This window comes from Colossoma macropomum, unplaced genomic scaffold (assembly GCF_904425465.1).
Source record: "Colossoma macropomum unplaced genomic scaffold, Colossoma_macropomum, whole genome shotgun sequence".
In the NCBI taxonomy this organism is placed as follows: Eukaryota; Metazoa; Chordata; class Actinopteri; order Characiformes; family Serrasalmidae; genus Colossoma; species Colossoma macropomum.
This window is the reverse complement of record NW_023494795.1, coordinates 10,417,202-10,444,936: the sequence shown is the minus strand read 5'-3', so window position 1 is coordinate 10,444,936 and position 27,735 is coordinate 10,417,202. Positions and strand designations below refer to the sequence as shown.

At 39.9% G+C, this 27,735-nt stretch overlaps 1 protein-coding gene across 1 annotated transcript; it reads left to right on the top strand.

Moving 5' to 3' along the window:
* The first annotated feature begins 1,734 nt into the window (after positions 1 to 1,734).
* On the top strand, positions 1,735 to 21,788 carry ankef1a (ankyrin repeat and EF-hand domain containing 1a). The gene is made up of 11 exons (XM_036581402.1): positions 1,735 to 1,809; positions 2,987 to 3,142; positions 5,835 to 6,193; positions 8,679 to 8,878; positions 10,593 to 10,742; positions 11,308 to 11,431; positions 12,793 to 13,627; positions 15,286 to 15,512; positions 15,912 to 16,078; positions 18,085 to 18,225; positions 21,532 to 21,788. The coding sequence occupies exons 3-11, from the start codon at positions 5,842 to 5,844 to the stop codon at positions 21,682 to 21,684; spliced, it is 2,349 nt and encodes a 782-aa protein (XP_036437295.1). The 5' UTR covers positions 1,735 to 1,809; positions 2,987 to 3,142; positions 5,835 to 5,841; the 3' UTR covers positions 21,685 to 21,788.
* The last annotated feature ends 5,947 nt before the right edge of the window (positions 21,789 to 27,735 follow it).

The window sequence follows — 27,735 nt, the reverse complement described above, 5'->3', positions numbered from 1 at the left end:
GTGTCTTTTTTCTGAATTTATATAAACACTATTTCATTTTATAGTAAATTTGTTTTTGCTAGTTTATGTTTATGAACAGAGACCTACAAATTGAATATAGTAAAGGAAAACTCATTTGTGAACCTCTGTTTAAGGTTTTTTATTAAACTTAAACTTGTAACTAAGTTTATTAAACTGAAACTTTGCTTGTTTGCAGAAAGTTATTTCATAGCCACTCGGTTCCACCTAATGGAAATTGTTTGCCTTCAGTGTTTTATGTTTATGATAATTTTAATAGATATCAGTGACTAATTAATGACATTCTATTAAAAGACTGGTTTACCAAAAGTGACACTGGAGTATTTTCACCTAAAATGAGTTAATGAAGCAAGAGTGTTACAAAAATGATAATAGGACATGGTACATGGTTTGTGTACTTCGTCCACCACTGTTAATTTGTGTATTCTGACGCATGTTACATCACAACCCTGCCTATTTGTTATGTGTGTTTAAAATAAAGATATTTAATTTCTACATGGAAAGCCTGTGATTATGAAGCCATTATGACTAAGGCCCAATCCCATTTCACCCCTTGCCCCTACCACTTAGCCCTTAGCCCTCTGTTTTGCGTGTTCAAGTCTAGGGTTAGGGTGTCCCAATTTTAGTTGAGATAGAGGGTGTTAGGGCTACATGGCCCTCCAAACGGAGGTTTTTCAGAGTCACACTCCAAACTGAGTGTTATGAGAAAAAAAACAGCCAAGATGGCGGCGTGAGCGACCAAAGAAACCCACAAATGTGAGAATTTTCTCCCTTAAAAAATGACAATAACCACTGTATTATCTTAGTTCAATGGCGTTTTAGTGTATTGCTCCAACGTTTTCTTCGTAACAAGCATTAAAACTCACTAATAGCATGCTAATGTCTCGGTAGCTGGCTAGCTAACTTTCCCGTTCCACCTTAAATAGTCCAGCAGTATTGACGCCAGGAGCGCCAGAATGTAACTGCTGCATCATTTAAGGTGGAACGGGAAAATTCGAACAAGAAGCTGGTGAACATTGAATTCAGCTTCGTATCTTTACCCTCCTCTGCTATCACTGAAGACGGGCCGGGTCGCCTACAGAGCAGCACTAGTAGCTGTTAATGAAGTAATGTTTGTTTTGTTTTTATAATTTGAGGGTCCCATTTCGTAGGGCAAGATTTCAACCAGTTAGGGTGACACTCGAAAACAAGAGGTAGGGGTAAAAAGAAGAAATGGGATTGGGCCTATGAGGGGCATACAGTAGTCTAGTCTGCCACAGTCTGTGTGGTGTTAGTGACCTCTTGTGTCAAGAGCTGAAGTCTGCAGTGTAAAGATTTAGCCTACTGTACAGAGCCCAAGGGACGCCACAGAGGTTTGAGCACTGGTTGTCCTCTAAATTATGCAGCTCATGAATTCCACTGTGAGTTCCTTTGTGAGGCGACACGCTATAGCCCGCCTCTTTGTTAGAGATGTCATTTCCTGTCACTCACCCGCACTAAAGTTACTCACCGGCTTGAGGACTTTGCCGTGTAAACTGATATTACTTTTTCCCATGAAACACGACCGGTCGAGTGATCTCGCAAACGCGGTGTAACTCTACCCGACAGCGGCGATTAAATAAGAAAGAAGCCGACTAACACTGAGGCCTGCATTTCTTGGCGCGCTTTCTGAGGGCGCGCGCGTGGCTCTCTGTTGCCATGGAGACGAGCTCGCGCAAGAAAAAGAGACGCCGAGCTTGGAAGTTTACTCAGCTGACAAGAGCTGCCGTTGAGAAAGTGTCCCTGATCGACTGGATTATCGACAGAAACCGGGTAAATCTTCTTCTTTTCACTATAAACAGAACATCTAACCGGTTAGTCTTTTAACTGTGCTTTAAAAGTGTCATTCGAGTCTGGAGGTTCAACTCATACTTGTCAGCCTTTTCTATCAAAGTTTAGCTATAACGTTACAGTAGCCTCCCTGGTATTAGCTGTTAAGAGGCCTGCTTGACTTATTTAAGCTTTTAAATAGGTCATTTAAGCCGTATAATCACTTTTTCAGCAGCTTCATTCTCCCATAGCCTTATTTTAAGAATTCCAAGTCTTGCTCATTTTGTATGTAACAGTTAAACGAGAAGAGCTGAGTGAGTTCTTACAGTATTTATCTGTGTTCAGCTGGACTCCAAGGGAAATTCCACTGATTTTTCAAAATTTCTGTATGATTAACCCTCTATTGCACGACGTTGCCTCTAGGCAACGAACCCATTTACATCACTTTACACTAATATTATATATATTTAATGACAATGACGGGGTAATAATAAAGGGAAGAGTTCAAGTAAGTAAGTATTTGGTCATACTGTCTCTTAATGGACACTTTTGAACCTCTTTTTTAACATTCAGTATGATTGTTTTTGTTATGAGAAATTGCCGAAGTATGTTTGTTGCCTAGAAGCAACATTGTAGGGTCTAACCATGGCTTTCTATAATTTCTTCCCATTGTAGCACAATGTTGCCTCAGGGCAACATATCCCAAAAAGGACCCCTGCACACATTATGCTCTCATAATGCGTGCAGTAGAAAGTTAAAGACTAAAGATGTAAATCAAGCCATTCAGAGTAGTTTCATATAAAAATTGTTGCATTGTAGAGAAACTTACCGAGTCTGAATTGTTCACAGTGGGGGTGATAGGAACCAGACGTCTGAAGAGTTTAAAGGGAACTTTCACTAAATTTTCTAAATGTCTATATAATTCAGCGCTTGAAATATAAACAACGTCACTGAGTGGTTTGATGCGAAATGGTTCATTTGTAGAGAAACTTACTGACTCTGATTTATTTACAGTGGTGGTGATAGGAACCAGGGGTCCTGATGTCTACAACACAAATGTAGCTGTTGTATTTAATATCCCAAACCAGACTCAAGTCTTCTGAGGTTTTATATGTGATGTTGAACGATGGTAAAATAGCGGTAAATCTGGGAAAAAAGAACTAAAAAGCTTTCTTTCTAGGGGTGTGCGCGTGGCTTTCTGTTGCCATAGAGACGTGCTCGCGCAAGAACAAGAGACGCCAAGGTTGGAAACTCGTGGCGCTGGAAGTTTACTCAGCTGACAAGAGCTGCCGTTGAGAAAGTGTCCCTGATCGACTGGATTATCGACAGAAACCGGGTAAATCTTCTTCTTTTCACTATAAACAGAACATCTAACCGGTTAATCTTTTAACTGTGCTTTAAACGTGTCATTCGAGTCTGGAGGTTCAACTCATGCTTGTCAGCCTTTTCTATCAAAGTTTAGCTATAACGTTACAGTAGCCTCCCTGATATTAGCTGTTAAGAGGCCTGCTTGACTTATTTAAGCTTTTAAATAAGTTATTTAAGCCGTATAATCACTTTTTCAGCAGCTTCCTTCTCCCATAGCCTTATTTTAAGAATTCCAAGTCTTGCTAATTTTGTATGCAACAGTTAAACGAGAAAATCCCCAGTGCTGAATGAGTTCAGTGGGTAGCGCTGTCGCCTCACAGCAAGAATGGCCTGGGTTCGATTCCCGGCCGGGTGATCAGGGTCATTTCTGTGTGGAGTTTGCCTGTTCCACAGTCCAAAGACATGCAGTCAGGCTGATTGGACATGCTGAATTGCCCCTAGGTGTGTGTGAATGTGTATGTCTGTCTGTCTGCCCTGCGATGGACTGGCGACCTGTCCAGGGTGTATCCTGCCTTCCGCCCAATGACAGCTGGGATAGGCTCCAGCACCCCACCGCGACCCAGAAGGATAAGCGGTTTAGATGATGTATGTATGTATGAATGAGTTCTTACAGTTTTTATCTGTGTTCAGCTGGACTCCAAGGGAAATTCCACCGATTTTTCAAAATTTCTGTATAATGAACCCTCTATTGCACTACCCATTTTCCTTACTTTACACTAACATTATATATGTTTAATGACAATGACAGGGGTAATAATAAAGGGAAGAGTTCGAGTAAGTAAGTATTTGGTCATACTGTCTCTTAATGGTCATACTGTCTCTTAATTGCATTGTAGAGAAACTTACAGAGTCTGAATTGTTCACAGTGGTGGTGATCCACTGTGGCGGGGGGGGGGTCCTGATGTCTACAAGACAAATGTAGCCGTTGTATTTAATATCCAAAATCACTAACAAACACAGGTCCTCTGAGGTTTTTATATGTGATGTTGAACGATGGTAAAATATTGGTAAATCTGGAAAAAAAAAGAACTAAAAAGTTTTCTTTGGGAACTATTTTGCCTCAAAACACTCTTAATGTGTCCCTCCACTATGAACAAACTGATTAAAATACGTTTTAGAGGCCTTCAGATGTCTGGTTCCTATCACCACCACTGTGAACAATTCTGACTTACTATGTTTCTCTATTATCACACATAATGCACCAACTACTCTTAATGACTTTGTTTACATCTTAACCATTTAATTATGCAGAAAAAATTGGTGGAGTTCCCCTTTAATGTCTCTAAAAGCTTTCTAACAAGAATATATTACATTTAAAGCTCAAAAATGCATAAGACATTTGTCAGTACCTTTGACAATGTCTTCTGATGCCTGAAACATTTTTTGTGATAGTTTTAAGTAAAGGTTTTGGCTTTAAACATATTTTTAAAAAACTCTTAAAGTGGAGGGGTATGTGCAGGGCATTGTGAGGCAAATAGTACCCAAAAAAAAAGGTTTAACCTGTTTCATCATGATTAACATTACATATAAAAAGACATATATAGATTCACTGGTCATTTCGAATAGCAAATATTATGACTGTATTTGCTTTGTTAACATTGTGAGCCCTGGTTCCTATCACCACCACTGTACAGAAAAAAAATAGTAAGTTTCTCTAGAATAGAGCAATTTACATACCATGAAATTCCCCAGGGAATTCCCCTATAAATGAACTGTAGTTGTTAACGCTGGGGATGACAGAGTTACACTGCCATTGAAAAGTCTGAACTAGTTATATTAATAGTTTGTATTATTAATGGTTACAATGGTAACTTGTACAGTGTAGATGTAACTTTTACAAGCCGCACACCAAAATGTATTTTATTATATACTGTAAATTAAATACTGTAATTGTCTATTTAGAGTCATTTTTGCAGAGTTATCTTCCTCAAGATATCATCACCACTTTTCAAATATGAGTTATTCTGGGTGTTAATTTTATTATAACTTCATTCTCAGTGTTATACAGCTCTGTTCATCACTCTCGACACATCTATTTTTTATAGCTTCGTTGATTTCTATGCCGTTCTAAACTGTCTATGCCATTTTCAGTCATCCCACCACCACAACCACCACCAAAGTTAGGAGCTTTTATGTCAAGGGCATTATTTAAATACCATCTGAGGACATTGTTTATCTGATTTTATCACATATATTGGTGCATTATGAATGGATTTGAACTTAAAACTTTAGGTAATGTCTATTAGACTGCTGCACCCTATGTTACACATTTTTGGGTTTCCTTTAAGCATTAATGTTATAATTGAAGGGTTTCATTGCAAAACGCATTGTAGAGCATAATGAGTACACATCAGGTAATAGAGAAACTTTAAAAAGCTCTTATATTATCCAATTTCAGTTTCTTCTGAACCTAATTCTAAATCAGAAGGCTAATTCAATTACAAAAGTAATTATTAGCATAAATTCGAATGAAATAATGACTATCATTATATCAGAATATCATTCTGTGCCTATATCTTCCATGTCCCGTATTATGAAGCTATGTTAAAGCACACTGTGCATTATTACCTGATGTCTTATAATACATAAATCTCTGTAAGTGAACAACATTACTTACTATGTAGCTAAAAGCATAACTTCATGTAACCTTATCTGACCAGGCTCCAGATGGCATTTACGGTGGCTGAAGGCCGGCTGGAAGTTTTGCAGATCTACCGACTGCTGCAGTGTGTCCATGAGGGCAACAAGGCCCAGATAGAGAGACTGGTCAGTCTGGGTGTTGATGACCTCATCAATCTCACTGAGCCACACGAGGGCAAGGGTGTTTTGCACTTAGCTTCCGTGGCCAACAACACAGATATGGTGGAGTTCCTCATGGCTCAAGGTGCCCGTCCCGATGTTCAGGACAAGCATGGGCGTACACCAGTGATGCTGGCCGCAGAGCTCGGACATGACAGCGTAGTTGCTCTCCTGGCCAAGCAGCATGCAGATATGAATCTGACAGACGTAGAAGGAAAAGGTAGAGTATCTCTCTCTGTCTCTTTTTCTCATGCACTATATATAGTGCTTTTCAAGCCCTCAAACATTTGCATATTTACATTTGCATAATAACTAAAATAACAATTACATTTTTTTATCAAAAACCTCCTTTATCTGTTGTAAGCCCTGCACACACTTTCTCCATATGAGAGGTCAGGAATGCCTGGAAAAACTGGTATTATGGGATTTTAGATTTTAATATTTGTATAAACTGGTGCAGTTTTAGTTTTGGCTATCTAATTATTGTGCTATATATTTACATGTGTCATTATTAGTCACTGAAAAGAACAATTAAAAACCAGAGCTTCCAGACTGTATATTAGGCCCAGAGTGTGGCCTACAGGCCAGAGTTGGCTTATGAGGATGTTTGATTTGGCCAACCAGTTACACTAAGCCCACCCACTCAGCCAATGAGAGAATAAACATATTTTACATTGTACTCATTAAATTCTTAATTTCCTTTTAAAATTGTTTTTTTTTAAGTATTTTAGTTACAAAATATAGCATAATGTTATAAAATACAATTTTAAAAGCACGACTTGAAACTTACCTCTTTGTTTGTGCATTGTATTGTCTTTTTTTGGCCTCTTAAGACAAATGTTTGAGCAACTCTGATCTAGGCTGTTTTTAGTCACCCCACCAAAAGTGGGAGCTTTTTTGTTAATGGCATTATTTAAATACATTTGTGGCATTTGGCAGATGCTCTTATCCAGAATGACCTAATTGACCTAATTGTAGTGCTAAAAGGTAGTGTTAGGAGTCTTGCCCAAGGACTCTTATAGGTACAGTGTAGGGTGCTTACCCAGGTAGGGATTGAACCCCAATCTACAACATTGAAGGCAGAGGTGTTACCCACTACACCATACCAACCATATCCCACCAAATGTCACCTGGGGATGTTATGTATCTGATTTTATTGGCTACATTGGTGCATCATGAATGGATCTGAACTTAAAACCTTTAGGTTACGTCTATTAGACTGCTGCATCCTATGCAACACATGTTTGGGTCTCCTTTAAACATTATGTTAAAAGAAAAGTTTAAAAACGGTTTAAAGGGTTTCATCCAAAATACATTCTAGACCACTTTCAAGAACTTCCTTTTTTTCACGATATACATTGTTGATAATGCACTTACACATACAAGAAATGTTAATACTATATTATGATTAATACTACCTTTATTAGGGAAATAAAAATGTGCTTTCCATGATAAGTCTGCTGCTATTCTTTTTAAAAACGTCTGTATCCAAAATTGTTAGAAATGGAGATCCATCGTTTTAGCATCAAATTATTCAAGTGTACAAAGGGCTCTTATAGTTGTTTGATTAAACCTGATTACTTGATTTGCCTGCTTAATGAATTGTCAATGATTAGTTTACAGTTTGCATGATGATAATGCATATCGCTGCTTTTGGAAGAAAAACTCATATCTCCAGTTTTTTTATTCAGTTTTTGACATAATTTGAAAATATCTGATGCCCTTTACATTGTATGTAAATTTCATGAATAATGGACCAAAAGAAATGTCCCAAAATGACTTACATTAAAAGTATAGTATGTTTTTTTCCTTCTCCTGTAAAGTTACGATTTTGGAGATACAAGGTTTCCTTCTGACAACAGCGATATTTTAAATTCCCTTACTAATAGTCTGGTAGTGACACTCAGTTATTTATTTATTTTTTTTTTTTTTCCCATTGTGATTAGATAATGAGATCTTTTAAAATGTCTTCCTAGTTTATCTTTTTTCCAAAAAACTAGAATCTTACTATTGTTCAGCACATTTGTATTATTTAGCCTTTTTAAAAATATCTTGATTACTCAATTAATCATCAAAGTAAGCGATAGATTATGTGATTTCTTGATAGCGGCAGCTCTTATTGTCGATAAAAGCATGTTATACAGAAACACACTGAAAATGTAGATATCCATAATGTAGAAACACACAACACACTTACAGTAGGCATTTTTTTCTTAGAAATGCCAGATTATATTGTATATTGCTGAAGTCTTGATATGGTCAATGTTTGACTGCAGTAGCCGTGCCTCATCTACTGTAAACAATGCTGTCAGTAATGCTTTAAGTAGAGCTCCACCACAGGGATAACTTTAACGCATCTTCATGCTCCACTGCTTGATAAGTGGTAAAGTAGATGGACTACCTAAGATGAAACCCTTGACATTCGACTTATTGAAATGCACCCTCTCTCCCACTCTTAAGATATTGATGAGGTTTCAAGCACTCTTCATGAGACAGTAATTCCACGGAGTGAGGGGCTCTCCAAAACTCCTATTAATTCATCTGTCACATAATTTAACGATTGCCGTGCCATCTGCAGGGATCAGACCTAACAGCGTGCAGCATCCTCCCTTTGTGCAGGATGATGGCTTCTGTCTAATTACAGATCAGGGCAGGGCCCAGCAAAGCTTGTCCGTAATCCGATCTGACTTTGGCTGCTCTCCCAGGCGTGCTCTTCTACTGCGTCTGTCCCACCAAGAGACACATGCGCTGCCTGCAGGTGGCGCTGAACAGCATGGCCGACGTAAACAACGTGTCGCACGCGGGCGTGCCACTCTTCTTGCGGGCCTGCGAGAACGCTATGGAGTGTGAGGGCATGTGCCTCAGCCTGCTGGAGAGGGGGGCTGACCCCAACGCCACCAATCAGGTACAGCAACCCAGGAGTGTGCGCTGTACTGACCAAGTATGAGTAAGCAGAGGAGCTGTGAGAGTGTGTGTGTGTGTGTGTGTGTGTGTGTGTGTGTGTGTGTGTGTGTGTGTGTGTTCTTGTTTTTGTAAATTTCAGGACAAAAACACCCAGACTTTTATAACAACAAAATGCTCCTGACTTTGTAAAGTGCTATTTTCAAAAGCTCTGTTTAATTTTTCCTAAAAAAGTAAGAGCTTTAGGTTAGGATCACATCTAGATAGTTATACACAGTTATAGATCGATAAACATATAATGCATATGGGACATATGTAAGATTACAAATCCCATCTTTATAAAAACAAAAAATTAATGTTATATGATTTGATGGACAGAGCATATCACAGTTTGTAGGAGTGTGTGATAAAGAATAAAAGATACTATTTCTATATAACATGAGTGAAAACAGGGATATGAATCATTGGTTCTACAAAATGGTATGATTCATAACCTATTTGGAGACCAAGACATCCTTTGCAGTAACATTATTTATATGTTTTTTTTGCCCTTGTGAGCAGCAAAGGCCAGTTTCTGTGCTACTAACTGTAACTCAGTTCCACTGTAAAGGGTTTTAATGCTGTCCAATGTATTGTCTCTACCATACGTGTTTATATCCAGACCTTAAATCCAGATTCTGGTTCTGGATTTTGTATTCAGTAACTGATTGGCCACCAAGTGTTATACCACTGATCACAAACCCCAGCAGCAGAAGCTTCAGGTAGGCAACAGATACTAAATAATATTTAATAAATTCAATAAGTGGGGAAACAAATCAAGCCAAATTCTAGCAGCTCTGCACATTTGATTTGGCCTCGTTTGTGAGATTACCTTGACTCAAGGCGGCAGTATCAGTCTAAACTTCATGAACAGTTCCTTTATGCTCTGGATTGCTAGCCAGCATGTTCTCTATTGCATTTATTAACAAGAATAAATGAAAGCATGCTGCTGGCTAGCCAGTTGTCTGGAACTGTAGGAAAATTATACAGACTGTGCTGGGCGATAAAACCAATGCTGCAGAGTTTAGTGTGCTCCGGAATAAAGCTGTGTGGCTTAAGAACCTTCATCACTCCCCCATTTACTGACAAAAGTAGACTAAAAAGTTGTTCTCATTTGGAAATAAATTGAAAATATGGAAAAAAACTATTTATCAGTGATATTTTTCATTACCGTGTAGTATTGCAATTAGGTTTTATTTGCATCTAAATAAATAATAGAATATATGAAACAGTGCATGATAGCGTAATAATAATAATGATAATATAAACAATAAGAATAAAAGAACGAAAATATTCAGTAGTTGCAGCCCTTGATTCAACTTCCTGAAATGCCATCTATTTCAACCTAAATACCATCCAAAACTTTGATACTGCGATATAAAATATTGTGATATTGAACTTTGTCAATGCAGGCCAACACTAAAGGGTTTAAGCCCTTTCTGAGATCAAAGAACCCAAACTCAGGAGATATTCTTTTGGGACAGCAAGTCACTTTGCCAGATCATTCTTTTCCCCATTCCGACACACTACATCAAAAGCCGTGTTCTGAAAATGCTGACAGCGTGTATCCGTCAAATTCCTGTCAGCAGCCGAACGTAGGGGGAGGCAGGACTGAATGCATGAACTGAATGGACTTTGATAGCAGGTGTGTGAGGATGGATTCCTGGGTTGTTTTTCAGGTGACAGGGCGCACTGCATTGATGGAGGCGGTGAAAGCAGGGGCAGTGGGGCTGGTCAGAGCCATTCTCAGAAGAGGGGCCAATGTCAATGCACTGGACGCCAAGAAATTCCATGCAGTTCACTTTGCAGCTGAAGCAGGCTACTTTGAAGTAACTACACAATTATTATTGTATTTTATTTTGTAGCAGCAGTCACATCCCACACTGGAAAGATATACAATAAAAAATGTGTCTGAAAAAACTCAATTATATCATTTTTTCCCACTTTTTATTTTTATACATCAATCAAGCACAGCAGCTGCTCTTTACATTGTGTGTAAAATATGATCAATGGATGAAAAGAAATGATCCAAAATTTCTTGGAATAAAATCTATTTACATTAACTTGCATTATAAATAATAACATTAGCTAAAGGACATTAAATAAAAATACATTTTTGGCCGTTCTCAGATATTTTCTAATGTATTTAATGAATCATTTTGCATATATATTTCTTTTCCATATGAAATACGAACAGCATACAGAGCCAAACTGACCATTTTTAAAAGTTAATTTAATTAAGCTGGAGTGCATTATGTTATTGGGTAACAGTCAGGTTAAATTAGTAATTTGTTTGCATCATGCCATCTAGTCTCTTCTATCTTGTTTATTATAAGCAGCAACAGCATTTTTAGGCAAATTATTTTTTTCAACTCCACATTATTCCCTCTGCAGATCATCCAGGTGTTGTCTGCATATGCGGCGGATATGGGAGTATTGACAGCAGAAGGGAACACGGCTCTGCACTACGCTGCGAGTGGAGGCTTTGCTGACTGTTGCAGGTTTTTGGCTCAGAGAGGTAGCCTACTTAAATGATTTACAGCCCTGTGGGCGTATGAGAGTGAATACAAGAAACAAGCTATATCTTCAGTTGAATCTGATTATGGATGTATGTTGAAATGAAAGCAACTTGCATTATGTGAATAAGTATCTTTATCTTTAAGGCTCAATCCCATTTCACCCCTCACCCCTACCACTTAGCCCGTTCACGTTTAGGGTTAGGGTATCCCAGTTTTAGTTGAGATAGAGGGGTAGGGTGAAGTGTTAGGGCTACATGGCCCTCCAAACTGAGGTTTTTCAGAGTCACACTCCAAAAAAAACAGTTATGAGAAAAAAAGAAAAACAGGCAAGATGGCTGAGAAAGAGACCAAAGAAACCCACAAATGTGAGAATTGTCTCCATTAAAAAATTACGATAACCACTGTATTATATTAGTTTAATGTTGTTTCAATGTATTATGGTTGTTTTCTTCATAACAAGCATAAAAAGTCGCTAATAGCATGCTAATGTCTCGGTAGCTAGCTAGCTAACTTTCCCGTTCCACCTTAAATAGTCCAGAAGTTTTGACGCCTGAAGCACCAGAATGTAACTGCTGCACCATTTAAGGTGAAAATTCGAACAAGATGCTGGTGAATATCTGACTTTAGCTTCATATCCCCAAAGAATTATTGGTGGGCGATAATAAATAATTGTCTTATAGCCCCTCTTTGAAAGCATATGATGCCCTAAATGTAACTAAAGCCCAGCAGTGAGGTTGCTGAACTTTTCCCTTCTCTGATGGGCCGGGTCGCCTACAGAGCAGCGCTAGTAGCCTGTTAATTAAGTAATTTTTTCTTTTTTTTTAATTTGAGGGTCCAATTTGGTAGGGCAAGATTTCAACCACAACCCATTGTAACTCAGTTCCAAGGGGTTAGGGTGACACTCGAAAACAAGGGGTAGGGGTAAAAAGAAGAAATGGGATTGGGCCTAAGTATCTGTACATTAGCACTTCAATGACCATACTGCCACTGCAGTTTGAAGTTTTCTTTGCTCCCACACACTTGATTTAACTTACTCATTGTTTCATAATTGGCAGGTTGATGTTGAAGCAAGTGTGTCAGAGCAGTCCCCTCAGAATGATAGCACAGAACACAGTAGCAGCTCCCTTGTTCACAATGTAACAGAGTCACAGTTGCCAAGTTGATGTGACCAAATGCCACACTGCAAAATAGCTGCTATTCATCCTCATGCTAATTTGAATTTCTCACTGACTAAGCAGTAAAATAGAATCATGTCTGCCTTTGATGGAGTTTGCAGCTGAAATTTGTGACGATTTCAATATCTAACTACATTGTACGTCTCCAGATTGGTAAAGCTAATGCTTTATCCTAATGATTTCAGGATGCAACCCCAAACAGAAAAACCTGGAGGGCCTGTTACCCCGTCAGATTGCCAAGGACTTGGGTCACAAGGCCTCAGTCAAAGAACTGAAGAAAGCCGAACGCTTACATGGGAAGTTTTCAAAAGGCTCAGGTGGCACTAACGAACCATGGGCGCTGACCCTCCATGACTGGTCTCATGAGTATGAGGCTGAACTGCGTAAGGCCTTCGAATCTGCTTCAGACGGAGTTGTCGGCATTGAGATGGTCTCCAGGGAGACGTTTGTCTCTGTTCTCCAAGAGCTCAAGCCGCCTGTAGAGGACGAACATGTCAAGAGAATCCTGCTGGCTCACGACAGGCGAAGGGAAGGCCTGATTAACATCAACGAGTTTTTCAAAGGTCTCAGATACCTGCCCAGGACTTTCGTCATGGCCTCTTATGAGCCAAGGAAGAAGAAAAGGGCGGGGAAGGCAGGAAAGGCCAAGAAGAAAAGCAAACTGAACATTCCCATGCCGATTTGCACCATCCCTCCAGAACTCATCTACCGTCGTGATGATGGCGGGCCACCACATTTTATGATAGAGAGCTACCAGCTTGTTACGGACCCTAACCGCTTTGACAGGGACCATCCACCAGGTCACCCTGTAGAGGACGACTCAGTCTGGTACATAGACGAACCAGAGAAGATCTACATAAACATCAGCTACTGCGTTAAAACCGGAGACACCGACTCCCTGAAACTCGCCTTTAGTCAGAAGGTCCCTGTGGATGTAAAAGATCGCTTCTACAAGACGCCGCTCATGACTGCTTGTGCAAGTGGGAATTATGAAGTGGCCAAGTTTCTGCTTGACCTCGGGTAAGGATAACCATCATATTTCAGGCAATTAAAGGGCTTCTATCACAGAAAAACAAATTTTCCTCACTTTTTTGAGTGTAGTGTATTTTGTTTAAGTTTCAAAATTGTTATGACCCGTTCTAGGCTCAGGCCATCATAGAAATTGAGAATGGACTCTCTCCCTCAGACCTGCTGCCAGACCAAACCCTGGACACTGTTTCAACAGTAAACCAGTTCAGGTTTATTCACGGTTTCTTAAAAAGTCAAGGTGTTAGGATTTGGAATGTGAGCTTTGGATGAGCATGTGCCAAAATAATAAACTAAACAACTAAAGGTTCTACAGACTAACTAAACCTGAAAACGAAAATGAAGCACACACACATACACACATACATCTTCTAAGCCGCTTATCCCTCTGGGTCGCAGGGGGGAGCTGGAGCCTATCCCCGCATTTATTGGGTGGAAGGCAAGATACACCCTGGACAGGTCATCAGTCCATCGCAGGGCCGAAAATGAAGCAATGATACAAAAAGCTTCTTGAACCCTTGAGAAAAGATGAAAAGAAGCAAAATGAATGGCACTCATCTCCTACTTTTTTCACAAATTTAACAAAGTTTCATGAGTTTCACAAAGTCTAACCAGCTTTCACAAATTTAACAAAGCAAACACAGCAAAGCAAAGAGTGTTGGATGGGTCTAGATAGGTGTACTTCTGGGTCATGTCAGATTGGAGAGAGCCCTGAACATCTCCCCAGGGAGTGGGATCACCAACCTCTTTTATAGCAGAGAGTGCTGCACATAAGGCAACATACACAAAACACAGAACAGCAGCAGCAAGCTCATAAAACGAATATTACATCCGGAGGTCGTAACAAAACATACTGTCCACTCTCAGGTCCTTAGAGCCTATGCAATAAAAACAGCCCATTTTACCATGTTACACGGGAGTCAACAAGAGGCATAGATCATTAATATATAGAAATATAGAATATAGAAATATAGAAATTAGATATAAAAGCTATTTATCTGGGCATTAAGCATTTAATTGCTCAGAAAAACACTAAAATTGTCAAACACACTAATATTGTAGTTTTCATCCAATACTTGGTTTGGCTAATTAGTCATAATTATGTTAAATCAAAGGGGCTAAGGATGGAATTTAACAAATCTGGAGCCAAACATTTTCTTTAAACTTCTCAGACATCTATAAAATATAAAATATAAGATAACTATAAAACATATCACATAAATTCTTGTCACTACTGTGTTTATGTGTATTTATGTCCAATCTATTAATCTGTGATGTTTTACATGCAAAACCATCCTTATTGCCAAGTTAAATACTTTTAAAAAATATGCTTAGGTGATCTTGCATAGTACTGTATATGTATTTATATGAAAATATATGTTTTTTCTCAAGTGAATGCAGCTGTCATTGGGTTGACTTGTTTGTCATTTTACAGTATAATGTGTAAATTTCATAGAACTTTTCTATTCATGAATGTTTTTATCTGCATTTTATACTTTACATTCTTCGCACAGATACATAAATGTTTAAATTTACACAGATTTATACAAATACTGCACTGCATATACTCTTTTCTATATATATTGCTACTATAACATTGTTATATTATGTAAGTGCTAGTTAGGGATAACTGAAATGTAACTGTATGACAGAGCTGATGTGAATGCACGTGACCAGTTCGCCTGGACACCACTACACCACGCCTGCCACGCCGGACAGCTTGACATCATTGAACTACTGGTGGAATCAGGGGCTGCAGTGGACACTCCAGCTCTCAATGGGGCCACGCCTTTAATGAGGGCCATTGAGAGCGGCAGGCCCTGTTGTGTGGATTACCTCCTCAAAGCTGGAGCCACTGTGACTGCAGAGAATAAAACAGGTACAGAGAAACTTCAGCACATACATCAGTCTATATAGCTTCAAAAATAGCACAACATTCACTGTTCTTGATGTCATTCAGTTTTGACCCCTTCTGTTTAATTAAACTTCAACTCATCATCACAACCTTATGACATTATTGACCTTAAATAACTCCACATCCACACTCTACTGTCTTTACTGCAGTGACGCAGCAAGAAAATCCCACTACCTTATTATCTTCCTACACAAGCAATCTCATTGCAGGCTCGAAGCATATATCACCATTTCACTATCGGATCAGTGCTACCACATCACAGTGGGGGCTCTTGGAACTGTGGTGTATTAAATCGTTGAGATTGATCAACATTGGGCACAGCTGTCACACTGGACTCAGGGTCTTTTAATCTTTTAATTGCAGAGCAAAATTGCTTGGACATTGCCCGTGCTTACGCGGACCTCAGGATAGTGGAGTTGATCCAGGCTAAGATTGAGAGCCTCCCCAAGCCAAAGGACAACAAGAAGGACAAGGCGGCCAAACCTCAGGCCAAACCCCGACCAGCTACCTCCACGTCATCTAAGGAGAAGGTATAAACAGTACGCACGATGACACAGCATTTTTTTAGACGCACGTTTCCATCTCAGAATCGCGCATAGACAACATTTTGCAGTCATGCATATCTAGGAACTACAGCTGAGAATTTTGTAGTTTCATATTATGTTTAAGATTTGAGTGACAGCTGGAATCTGACTAGGCCTGTTATGAAAATGAAATTAATGAATGATTAAAATAGTCTTTTTTATTGTTCATTTATGGTTCTATGGACTCTTTTCACACTTATGGATTGTACGCAGCAAAAGTCATTATAGAAGGTAAAACACTTATAATAAGTGTTGCTAATAACTGTGTAGTTACACATTAACAATACATGCAACAACAATATAACTACTGGTGAAGTATTTATTGTTACAGATGGGTTACAGAAGTACAGCTTGTGCATACCGATCAGGCATAACATTATGACATTACAACATTATCCTTGTTTCTATGCTCATTGTCCATTTTATCAGCTCCACTTACTATATATGTGCACTTTGTAGTTCTACAGTTACAGACTGTAGTCCATCTGTTTCTCTGCATACTTTGTTAGCCCCCTTTTACCCTGTTCTTCAGTGGTCAGGACCCCCATGGACCCTCACAGAGCAGGTACTATTTGGGTGGTGGATCATTCTCAGCACTGCAGTAACACTGACGTGGTGGTGGTGTGTTAGTGTGTGTTGTGCTGGTCTGAGTGGATCAGACACAGCAGTGCTGCTGGAGTTTTTAAACACTGTGTCCACTCACTGTCCACTCTATTAGACTCCTACCTTGTCAGTCCACCTTGTAGATATAAAGTCAGAGACGACAGCTCATCTGCTGCTGCACAGTTTGTGTTGGTCATCCTCTAGTCCTTCATCAGTGGTCACAGGACGCTGCCCACAGGACACTGTTGGCTGGATATTTTTGGTTGGTGGACTATTCTCAGTCCAGCAGTGACACTGAGATGTTTAAAAACTCCAGCAGCACTGCTGTGTCTGATCCACTCAAACCAGCGCAACACACACTAACACACCACCACCACATCAGTGTTACTGCAGCGCTGAGAGTGATCCACCACCCAAATAGTACCTGGTCTGTGAGGGTCCATGGGGGTCCTGACCACTGAAGAACAGGGTAAAAGGGGGCTAACAAAGTATGCAGAGAAACAGATGGACTACAGTCTGTAACTGTAGAACTACAAAGTGCACCTATATAGTAAGTGGAGCTGATAAAATGGACAATGAGCGTAGAAACAAGGAGGTGGTCATAATGTTACGCCTGATCAGTGTAAGCCTAATAACGTAATAACACCCACACATTGGCTGCATCAGCCATGGTCGATTGACTACATTTGGAGTAAGTGAAAACTGCAAATATAATTTTTCACCAAAAAACTTTGTTTACATTTTTTTTTTGTTTACAACTTTGTTTATTTGCCTCTCCACGACTGAGAATGCACCTAATTCCTGACTATGTCTGGCCGTAAATCTGTTTGTTACAATGTAAACATGGTATGGTGAAATTTAATGACTCTGGAAAATGTTCATGGTCAGCCCAAATAATCAAAGTCAGATCAAATAACTACACTCAGGTGATTGTGTAATAATTGACAGGCCTAAGCTTTAGATGAAGGACTCAAGGCTGTTGTATAATTTACAGCCACATACTGTATGAGCACAATACTCTACTGTAGGTTTACGCAAGCTGGTTTGTCACTTAATACACAAGCTGTAATTGATCTGTCTCAGTGTAGCCACAGCCTTTTCACCATCCAAGTATTCACTCTGTGACTGTGGAAAAAAGAGGTAGGCCTTGCTCGAGGCAAAGTGTAAGCAAATGAGAAAGGAAGTGTCAGATTACCCCCACACGCAAACACCCACACACATGACAAGGCAGCAGCGCTGCCTGTTACTGTGGCCGGGGGAGGCCGTGTAGAGCCCCTCATTAAAATTCACGCAGCGTTAGTGGCCGTGTCAGCATGTCCTGACTCCATCTTGACTCCATGTCTTCCCAGCGTCTTCATTCAGCGTCTTCACAGCAGGGGGCGAGCTCAGCAGTGAAGACAGCAGCGAAGGCGGACAGCGTGATCCTCCACAGCACTCAGATCACCAGTGGAGCGCTTAACAAAGTGGACATCAGCTTTGCATCTAGAACGGTAGGTTAAATAGTTCAATTGTGAACACACAGCTTGTACAATCTCCATAAAAGAGTAGAATGGGACGCTCCAGAGCAGCTGCACATGAGCCTAAGGTCACCATAGCTAATGCCAAGCGTCTGCTAGAGGGATATTTCTTTCTCTGGAGTGTACAATCAAATATGTTTGCCATGAATTGGAGTTTGTGCTCTTTTGTGATCAAGAACTTATGGGTCATTCTTCAGAAACGTCCATTTTTGTGTCCCTAGCGTTTACAGATATATTACACTTAAAAAAACATGTTAGGGTTACAATTTATTTATATTTTAAAATAAAACAATGTTATTTTAACAGTTACCCCTTCTTGAGCCATCGATTCAGCAATATTGGTTTTTAAATCAATTTTATAGAATTTCAAGCACCACAAAAGTGCTCGAAGAAAAAAAACACAATAATCTATACATGACTATGGAATATATAAATTACATGACATAAAGAAAACAAATGCCAAATAAATATTATAAAATATAGAATGAAAGTTCCCCAGGAGTCGTGTCACTGGTGTTACCACGTAACAAAAAATCTCTTATTTTGAAATAAAAGTCACACTGATGACATCACTTGACTTCCTTTTACCTGTTTTCTGAGGATCTATGAAAAAAGCACATGGTAAGTCCACTGTGTCTTTTCAGTTATCAGAAAATTTCTCATTTAGCTCATGATTTCATGTGAAGCTTTTAGCTGAAGTCACTGGTGTGACCTACTTTATTCTTAGGTAACTGTGAAAAAATAGAATACAAATGGATTAAATTACATATTTTAGTGGATGTTCCATGATTGACAACATGTGGTTTGATGCTCTGTAGCAGCCATTTTCTAAAATGCATTTTTCATTAAAAAGGTCTCTGGTGTTGCCTTTCTTATGTGTAACACCAATGAGGATTGGTAACACCAGTGACACCTATGGATAGACAGAAAAGCAGACGTTTCTGTAGAATGACCCTAATCATCCAGTATCAGTACCTGACCTCACTAGTTCTCTTGTGGCTGAACGTAATCAATGTTTCAACATCTAGTGTGAAGCCTTCCCAGAAGAGTAGAGGCTGTTACTACAGCAAAGGAGGACAAACGTTGGATGAGCAGGTGTCTACAGTCCTTTGGACATAGTGTATATATATTGAGCACTATAGTCAAGTCAAGTCAAGTCAAATTTTTTGTATAGCGCTTTTTACAACTGATGTTGTCACAAAGCAGCTTCAAAGAAATCCATTAAAGACAAAGTTTTAACATGAAATGTAAATCCTCCAAGTGAGCAAGCCAGGGGCGACAGTGGCAAGGAAAAACTCCCTCAGAGCTGAGGAAGAAACCTTGGGAGGAACCAAGGCTCACATGGGGGGACCCATCCTCCTCTGGTCAAACTACCTACAAAATTATTATACTACTAATATTAATAGTAGTAGTAGTAGTAGTAATAGTAGTAGTAGTTAGGAGAGTAGTAGTAGTTAGGAGTATACTATAGAGTTTCACATTCTACCTACTAGGGATTTTGGCAAATTCTTAAACATTAAATTAAACATTAAGTTAATTAAACATTAACTGGCAAACCTAAAATCATTTACATGACCCAAGTAGCACGGTGTGTTACATAAACAAGGCTTTAGATTTTACAGAATGAAAAAACCCAACCTAACATAACAGATATGATAGTAATTTGATGTAAACTACTTATTTACTTTTAACAAGTTAACAAACATATATGGCCTGACTGGGGCTAGCATGAAGTTCATAAGCATAGTTTAACAGCAATCAACAAAAGGTCTTTGCATTTAAGCTTTTTTATATATTTTGATATATATATATATATATATATATGTATATATATATATATATATATATATATATATATATATATATATATATATATATATATATCGCCTACCTTAGCACTGTGTCATGTGGCAGTGATAGTGCTGGAAACCACATATAGGATGGTTTAATCTCTGCTGTATTCCTTTATCAACAGCTCTGGCACTACTGGTTAAAATGACATGAAATTAAGGATTTAACTCTATTCACTCCAGCAGCATGAGTTGAGAGTCATAGGCCGCTTTTCCACTATCGAGCCAAATGGTTCTCAGGGCCATACTGGACCGTTCCGCGCTGGTCTGAACTTACGAGACCGGTTACAGTGTCTCTTTCCATCTGTTTTACTGCTAAATCAGCACCAGGAAATACCCAAGAAAACTACACAAACAAATGGCTCACTGCTGATAGGCTTATAGCAACATAGACACCACCCACCACAAACACGTTTGATTCTGTCTGTCACCCCAACTCCGGGCTCTCGGCGTGCTGTCATCTTGTTCATCCTCTAAACGGGTGTTATTTGAGCATCTGTTACTGAAACAGACTGTGCTGCGGTGGGTTTGACCTGTAGCCGGATAACTGCAGTAGCATCAGCATCGCCCAGCAGGGTAGAACTCAAAGCACCACAGAACAAGTCTATTTTTTATCTTTCTTCCACTTCAACACCAGTCATTTGAAGTTGTTCTCTCAGATTTGAGTCTTTCTCCTCTAAACAGGCATTTTTAAGCATCGGTTTGCTAGAACGGAGCCCGTACTGCAGTGGGAGGCGCCATGCATTCTCGTTAGCTTACCCTAGCAGGCTACAGCTTAAAGCTCTAACAGAACAGGTCCCATTTTGGCTTTCTGTCACTCCAACACCGGTCAGTCGATTTGCTCTTGCTATTATTAGTTTTTATCATCTATACTTGTGATACCAGAGCAGTTAGTCGAATCAAATGTGCACTGGGGTGTTTGGACGTCTTTAGCTAAGATAAGTTAGCTAGATACCCACCGTGCTCGGAACCATTCGGCCCTGCAGTGGAAAAGAGGCCAGAAAACTTTGAGTTGTGCATCAATAAGTTGCGCCCCTGCGCCCTCCTGCATACAATTTAAAAATGCTCCTCAAGCTGAATGAAAAACATACACCGATCAGGCGTAACACTATGACCACCTCCTTGTTTCTAAGCTCATTGTCCGTTTTATCAGCTTCACTTACTATATAGGTGCACTTTGTAGTTCTACAATTACAGACTGTAGTCCATCTGTTTCTCTGTGGTGGATCATTCTCAGCACTGCAGTAACACTGACGTGGTGGTGGTGTGTTAGTGTGTGTTGCGCTGGTCTGAGTGGATCAGACACAGCAGTGCTGCTGGAGTTTTTTAAACACCTCAGTGTCACTGCTGGACTGAGAATAGTTTAATAATTCGAAATTTAAGATGTGAGTTGTTGTAAGTCTTACGCAATTTTTTGTCTGTGTTTTAGGTGTGGGGTAAGCAACTGACCACCAACCAACTGATGGAAAAGAAGGAGAAAAGAAGACAGCGTTTCACCTATGAGATAGACTTTGATGATTTCAAGATGCCTTTCAATAAGAACCTTCAGAAGAAGACTCTGGAGCTGTTGGACGAAAGCTGAGAAAGGATATTGCATCCAACACTCACCCTGCTTTAGCATTATGCAGTATTCTAGCTCTAAGGCATCTATTTGTAATATCACAGAATCTATGATTAGGAGTGCTGAACCATAGTACAGTAATCACCCCACTTACAAAGTGCATATACTGCTGTCCACTCATCGACACTGCTGGCTCAGAAGCAAAGTCAACTGAACATAAAGATCCCTGTCACTAATGGGCTACATTCGTGACGGGGATCGTTTACACCTTGTTTACGCATTTCATAGCCATCACGTCTTGGGTCACAGAATTAAAGTCAAATCGGTGGCGTCTCATTGTAGTTTTGGAGACCCCAAAATGCTATCTTGTTGCCTCTCTACCCACCTTCCACACTGTGCCTGAGAGCAAAATACACATGACGTGCATTACAGCTCTGGTTGTTCAAAACTTCATCATTATTGTACTAACAGTGGACATGGGCATTTTCCATTGTGTAGCTATTTTTTATAGCACTTCCCTGATTTATGAAAGTCATAAAATCTCATTTAATAAGGGTATTCCCTAATCTTCCCCATATTGATGAATGACTACAGGAATTGGCCTCGAATTTAGACTCCATGGAAGTTCCTAAACACTCAGGTGGACTCAAAAAGTAAAATAAAAATGGCAACAGGCTGCATTTTATTCTTAAGAATTTCTAGGGGTGCCAGTAACTGTGACATATGCGGTTTTCTGTTTTGTTAAAAATATATTTTTGATATTTTTGGTTTCTAAGACTAAATTCACTTTAGTTAAATGTTAGTTTTTTTCATATTTTTACTGTAAGCTAATTTATCACAAGTACAGTTTTTCATGACCCATCTTTACTAAGGGTGCCAATAATTATGGAGCTGACTGAGTATAGTGTTGCTTGGTCTAAGATTTGTAATGTGAAAGTTGGTATAATGATATCTGACAACAGTCTGTAAAGAAGTCAAGTAAAGGAGGATTTTCTAACATTATGGATCACTTGTACATTTCAGACTAAACGGTTAAAGAATGCTTATATGCCAGTGTAACTGCATAGCATATGTTGCAGTTACATAGTTATATAATGCAACTACATAGTAATGTACTATACTTATTGTGTACTGTAACTACATTGTGATTGTAACTGCATAGTTACGCATGTTTTATCTGTTTGCCACGATGTATTGGTCAGACGAGGATCAGTGGTGTATGAAGGTGAAGCAGGAGATGAGAGATGCTGCCTGTGTGGGCGTGTGTGTGTTGGCACGTAGTGTGTGTCCTGTCTGCTGTAGCGTCTGCTCTCTGCAGGCAGCTCTGCACACACTCTCCTCCTTTATCCTGTTTACCTGAGAGCACAGGCAGCCATGTGTGCGCTATTAAACCTGCCTCGAATCTCAAAACAAGAGATATTGAGAAAAGAGAGTGGTGTTCTTGACTGAGACACTGAAAAGCTGTTTCCTCACCGTTGTCCCAAATCAATGTTCCCTGCGTCTCAAACTGTTGAACGATGTTATTCAATTTAAAGGAGAATCTCAGTTCTTGCCTGTAGTTGGACTACATGGTGAGCTTTTTCTGGGCCTGTTTTCAGCTTCTCACGTCCACATGGGGCAAATGCGCCATTCTGCAGCACTCTACAAGCTTGCGGTTCCTGCGGACGGCCAGCAGGGGGAGGATGTTTACATCACAGTAATGACTTGTTTTGGAGAGCTGGCTGGGCTCCTCTGGGATTCTTGTCTTACAGCTAGCACACAGTATAGCAAAATGGCAGCCAACACAACAGGGATTGTTTAGAGCTGCTGTCCAACTGCTTCATAATGCTGCTTGCTGCGGCTCACATGTAGAATCAAAGCATTAGACACTTCACATGATCCATGCCTGGCTTTTTAAGTCACGTACCATTCGCTTTAGGCCTTGTGCAGTGTTTTTTTTTCTAGAACAATCTATATACCAGAGGTCTGAAAATCAATAACAGTCTCCAGGCGTGAGCAAGCTGGGTTCTTGGAGACGCCTAATTTACTGAGAGGCGGTCTAATGACACATTCTAACAGTGCAGAATAAGGTGTGTTTTGAAATGTCAACAGTGGCATCTGAGGAACAGAGATAATGGCGTCGTTGAGCCGCACAGCAAGAATCCGATTAAACGCGCCCCGGTCTGCTGATACAAGGCTTCGCCACTGAATTAGATTGTTAGATTGCGGCGTCTTCAAGGTCCACTGGGTGTAGTTACGTAATCAAATAAATGGACGAAACCGACGGCCACAAATCAGACCCCCTTCCGAGCTCCCGATACTCAGGTGTTTGTTCTGCTGGTGCTTAGTGAAGTAATCAGGTTCAGTTTATGATTTTCACTTTATGGCAGGCAGCTTTGCAATTACAGGAGCCACCCTGACTGTCAGAAATGAGAGACCCAACACAATAACGTGTGGGGGGGGTGTTGCATGGCATACGAGGGTGTTTTGAGTGCATTTGCAATGAAGAGGTACATAAAGTGAAGTGATGGGAGAGGCAGAAACACAAAGAGAGGAAGAGGGAGAAGGCGAGAGACGGGGCGGCTAAAGGGGAGAGCATGCGGGAGAGTGCGTCAGAGAGGCTGAGGCAGAGAAAGAGGGAAGGCCAGGATGAATGAAAGCGATAGTGTCAAAGCGACCCCATTGGTGACACTCATCCCTGTGGATGGGTCTAATGAGACGTGGAGAGCAGCACAGGGTGAGTCAGGGATGCAGAGATAGAGAGGGAGGAGAGGAGAGGAGCGGAGGAGGAGGGGTGAAATTTTAATGAAATCAATGCAGTGCAGCCTTAGTGTAAACAAGGGCTGTGGGCAGTGCTGAAAAGCTACTGATCTATTTGCTGTCGGAGTGTGTGCGTGTTTGTTTTCATACATTTTCAGGACAGAAATGTCCTGGCTTTGTGAGAAAAACAGGGGTAGCCAACCAAATAAATGGGTTCTTACTGTGCTAAAGTCAGAGACCATGTAAGATAATCCACTTGCATAAGGAATGGGAATGTCAAAGGAAAATAGGTGAAAAAACAAAGGTTCCCAAAACTGGAGTTCAAAAATCATTCCAAGATATAGGAAAAAACTGGACTCCTAACAACCATGTTAAGTATGTTTTCTGCTCTTTTTCCTCATGCTGTAAAATAAATAACTTAAATTTATAAAAATATTTTTTTTGCCTGAAAATGACATGAACGAAGGGGGACCTTTGTTTTTGACATAATCTGAAAATGCCTGTTGTTCTTTACATTATGTGTAAATTTCATGATGAATGGATCAAAAGAAACAGCCCAAAAAGTCTGGTTCCATTGATTTACATTAAAATTAAAGTATGTTTTTTCCTTCTCCTGCAAAGTTACCATTTTGGAGATACAAGGTTTTGTTCTGACAGCAGTGATATATATATATATATATCACTGTTGTCAGATATATAGATATATATAGCCCCCTTTTACCCTGTTCTTCAGTGGTCAGGACCCCCATGGACCCTCACAGAGCAGGTACTATTTGGGTGGTGGATCATTCTCAGCACTGCAGTAACACTGACGTAGTGGTGGTGTGTTAGTGTGTGTTGTGCTTGTACGAGTGGATCAGACACAGCAGTGCTGCTGGAGTTTTTAAACACTGTCCACTTACTCTCCACTCTATTAGACACACCTGCGTTGTTGGTCCACCCTGTAGATGTAAAGCCAGAGATGATAGCTCATCTGCTGCTGTACAGTATGAGCTAATCGTCCTCTAGTCCTTCATTGGTGGTCACAGGACGCTGTTGGCTGGATATTTTTGGTTGGTGGACTATTCTCAGTCCAGCAGTGACACTGAGGTGTTTAAAAACTCCAGCAGCACTGCTGTGTCTGATCCACTCACACCAGCGCAACACACACTAACACACCACCACCACGTCAGTGTTACTGCAGTGCTGAGAATGATCCACCATCAAAATAGTACCTGCTCTGTGAGGGTCCATAGGGGTCCTGACCACTGAAGAACAGGGTAAAAGGGGGCTAACAAAGTATGCAGAGAAACAGATGGACTACAGTATATATATATAAAACATACAAGGGACATTGTATGAGCTCATGTACTAACATTGCATCAAAACAGACCTGCTTGTGTGTATAAACGTGTGTTTTTGTACATTATGGATACTTTGTTGTGGTCATCTAAATCTTTGTGTTTAAGTCCTGTTGTGCTATAATGCTTGTGTTTTGCTCCTGTCTGCACTGTTTTCTAATGAAAGTCTTTCCTCAGAGTACTGCAGTGCCTCAGCCGTACACACACACACACACACCTACACACCAAGCTTACTCAGCATTCCTGCTACCCCTGGGACCCACAGGAGACGGAGTACTCAGACCAGGCCGGATCCATCCCTCTCTCTCTCTCCTTCTCTCTCTCTCTCTCTCTCTCTCAGTTCTGCTTTTTCAGCGTCTGAAGCTGGTCTGCCTCACTGCCTGCCAAATCCCACAGATATGAGAACAGTCAGGCTGGATAAAACCAGGCTCCTTATCTCAGTCTGACTGACCAGGGATCTGTCCACGCTACAGCAAAACCAGCAACTGGATTGCAACACTCAACACTGCAGAATGTATTTATATATTGTGTGGACAGATTAGCACTAGACTTACCGGCAAGTTTATAAGGTACCTTGTACTTACACTTATTGGCCATTCAGGTCAATCTATTATACAGGTGTATTTTTAGGTGCATAATTACTGACTACACACTTCAACAAAAAGGTACTGTACAGGTAGAAATGTAACTTCAAAGGTACCACATGGTCCTTAAGGTTCAGTTGCCCACTTTAAAGGGCCTTTAACCTAGAACACTGAAAATTCATTGCTTTTTTGAAATAAAATGCTTGATGTAGTATGTAAACATTGTTAACGTGAAAATGTACCATTCACTCTCCAGTTCATACGGTCCATATAAGGAAGCCTGTTTGATGTCACAAAAACCAAACCATATACATACTACATCAAGCATTTTATAGAGAGTAAAGATTAGTTTGTCTGCCAAAAATATCCAGCCACAAGTGGTCATGTGGTCAGAAACTAACCACTGATGAGGGGCTAGTGGACGACTAACGTAAACTGTACATGGAAAAAGATGAGCTACAGTGTCTAACTGTAAAATTGCAGTAGCCAGAAAATGTCTTTGCTACAATCAATATAGGGTAGCCAGTCAGGACCAAGCAAATTTACATATATCTTATTTATCAGTCTTAAAGGGACAGTAACTGTGTTTGAAAGCGATCATGTAAAAATACAAATTAGTTTTATTAAAATAAAAAGGAAAAATGTATGAATTGGGCCTTTTAAATAGGCAAACACTACTTTTATGTTGCACTGTATTCTGTTAAGCTGTAACAATTTGAATACATTTCTGTGTTCGATCCAATAAACAATGGCCGTTTATTGATTTCTTTTTATGCCACACTGGTATCGAGCACTGTGATACCACACTTAGTATTGGTATCAAAGTCAAAATTCTGGTATCGTGGCAATGCCAGTCTGGCAGTAGTGATAGGCTGTAGTAGACTTTACATGAACAAATGTTAAGGCATCATTCATTCAGTGGTAGGGCTATAACAGAAGAAGTGCTATCCTATGTAGAGCAAAGGCCACACTGGCATTAGGCATTAGAGGAAAGGCTAACAGCAAAGCTGATTGTACGTCCATTTCAATGCAAATAGGCCACTAAAAAGTAGAGTTGCCGGATTGCTCCTCAAAGAAACGATGGTCTTGGAATGACCTCAATCTATTTGTGTAGCACAGGCTGATGGAACAGACTGCAGATGGGAATTGTAGTTATTTATGGCTCACCAGGAGAAACCCAACTTCAGAGATTATAAAAAACGTAAGCTTAACTTACGTATTGAGTGCTTATCTTGCTAATAGACTGTCTGCGTTCATATTACCACTGGGATCAGAAACATTCTAATGCTAGAATAATGTTTTAATTGGAGAATTTGTCTAAATAAAGATCAGAAATACACATATTAGTCATGCTATTCTGTGTTATGCATTGCTAATGCTTGTAAGGATCAGACTCAGGTTTTTGGTTG

Bases quoted from the DNA above. Each gene is read 5' to 3' on its own strand.
- ankef1a (XM_036581402.1), top strand. From the start codon at position 5,842: ATGGCATTTACGGTGGCTGAAGGCCGGCTGGAAGTTTTGCAGATCTAC. The intron at 11,432-12,792 runs GTAGCCTACTTA...TAATGATTTCAG, and splicing joins CAGGTTTTTGGCTCAGAGAG to GATGCAACCCCAAACAGAAA. The intron at 16,079-18,084 runs GTATAAACAGTA...ATGTCTTCCCAG, and splicing joins CCACGTCATCTAAGGAGAAG to CGTCTTCATTCAGCGTCTTC.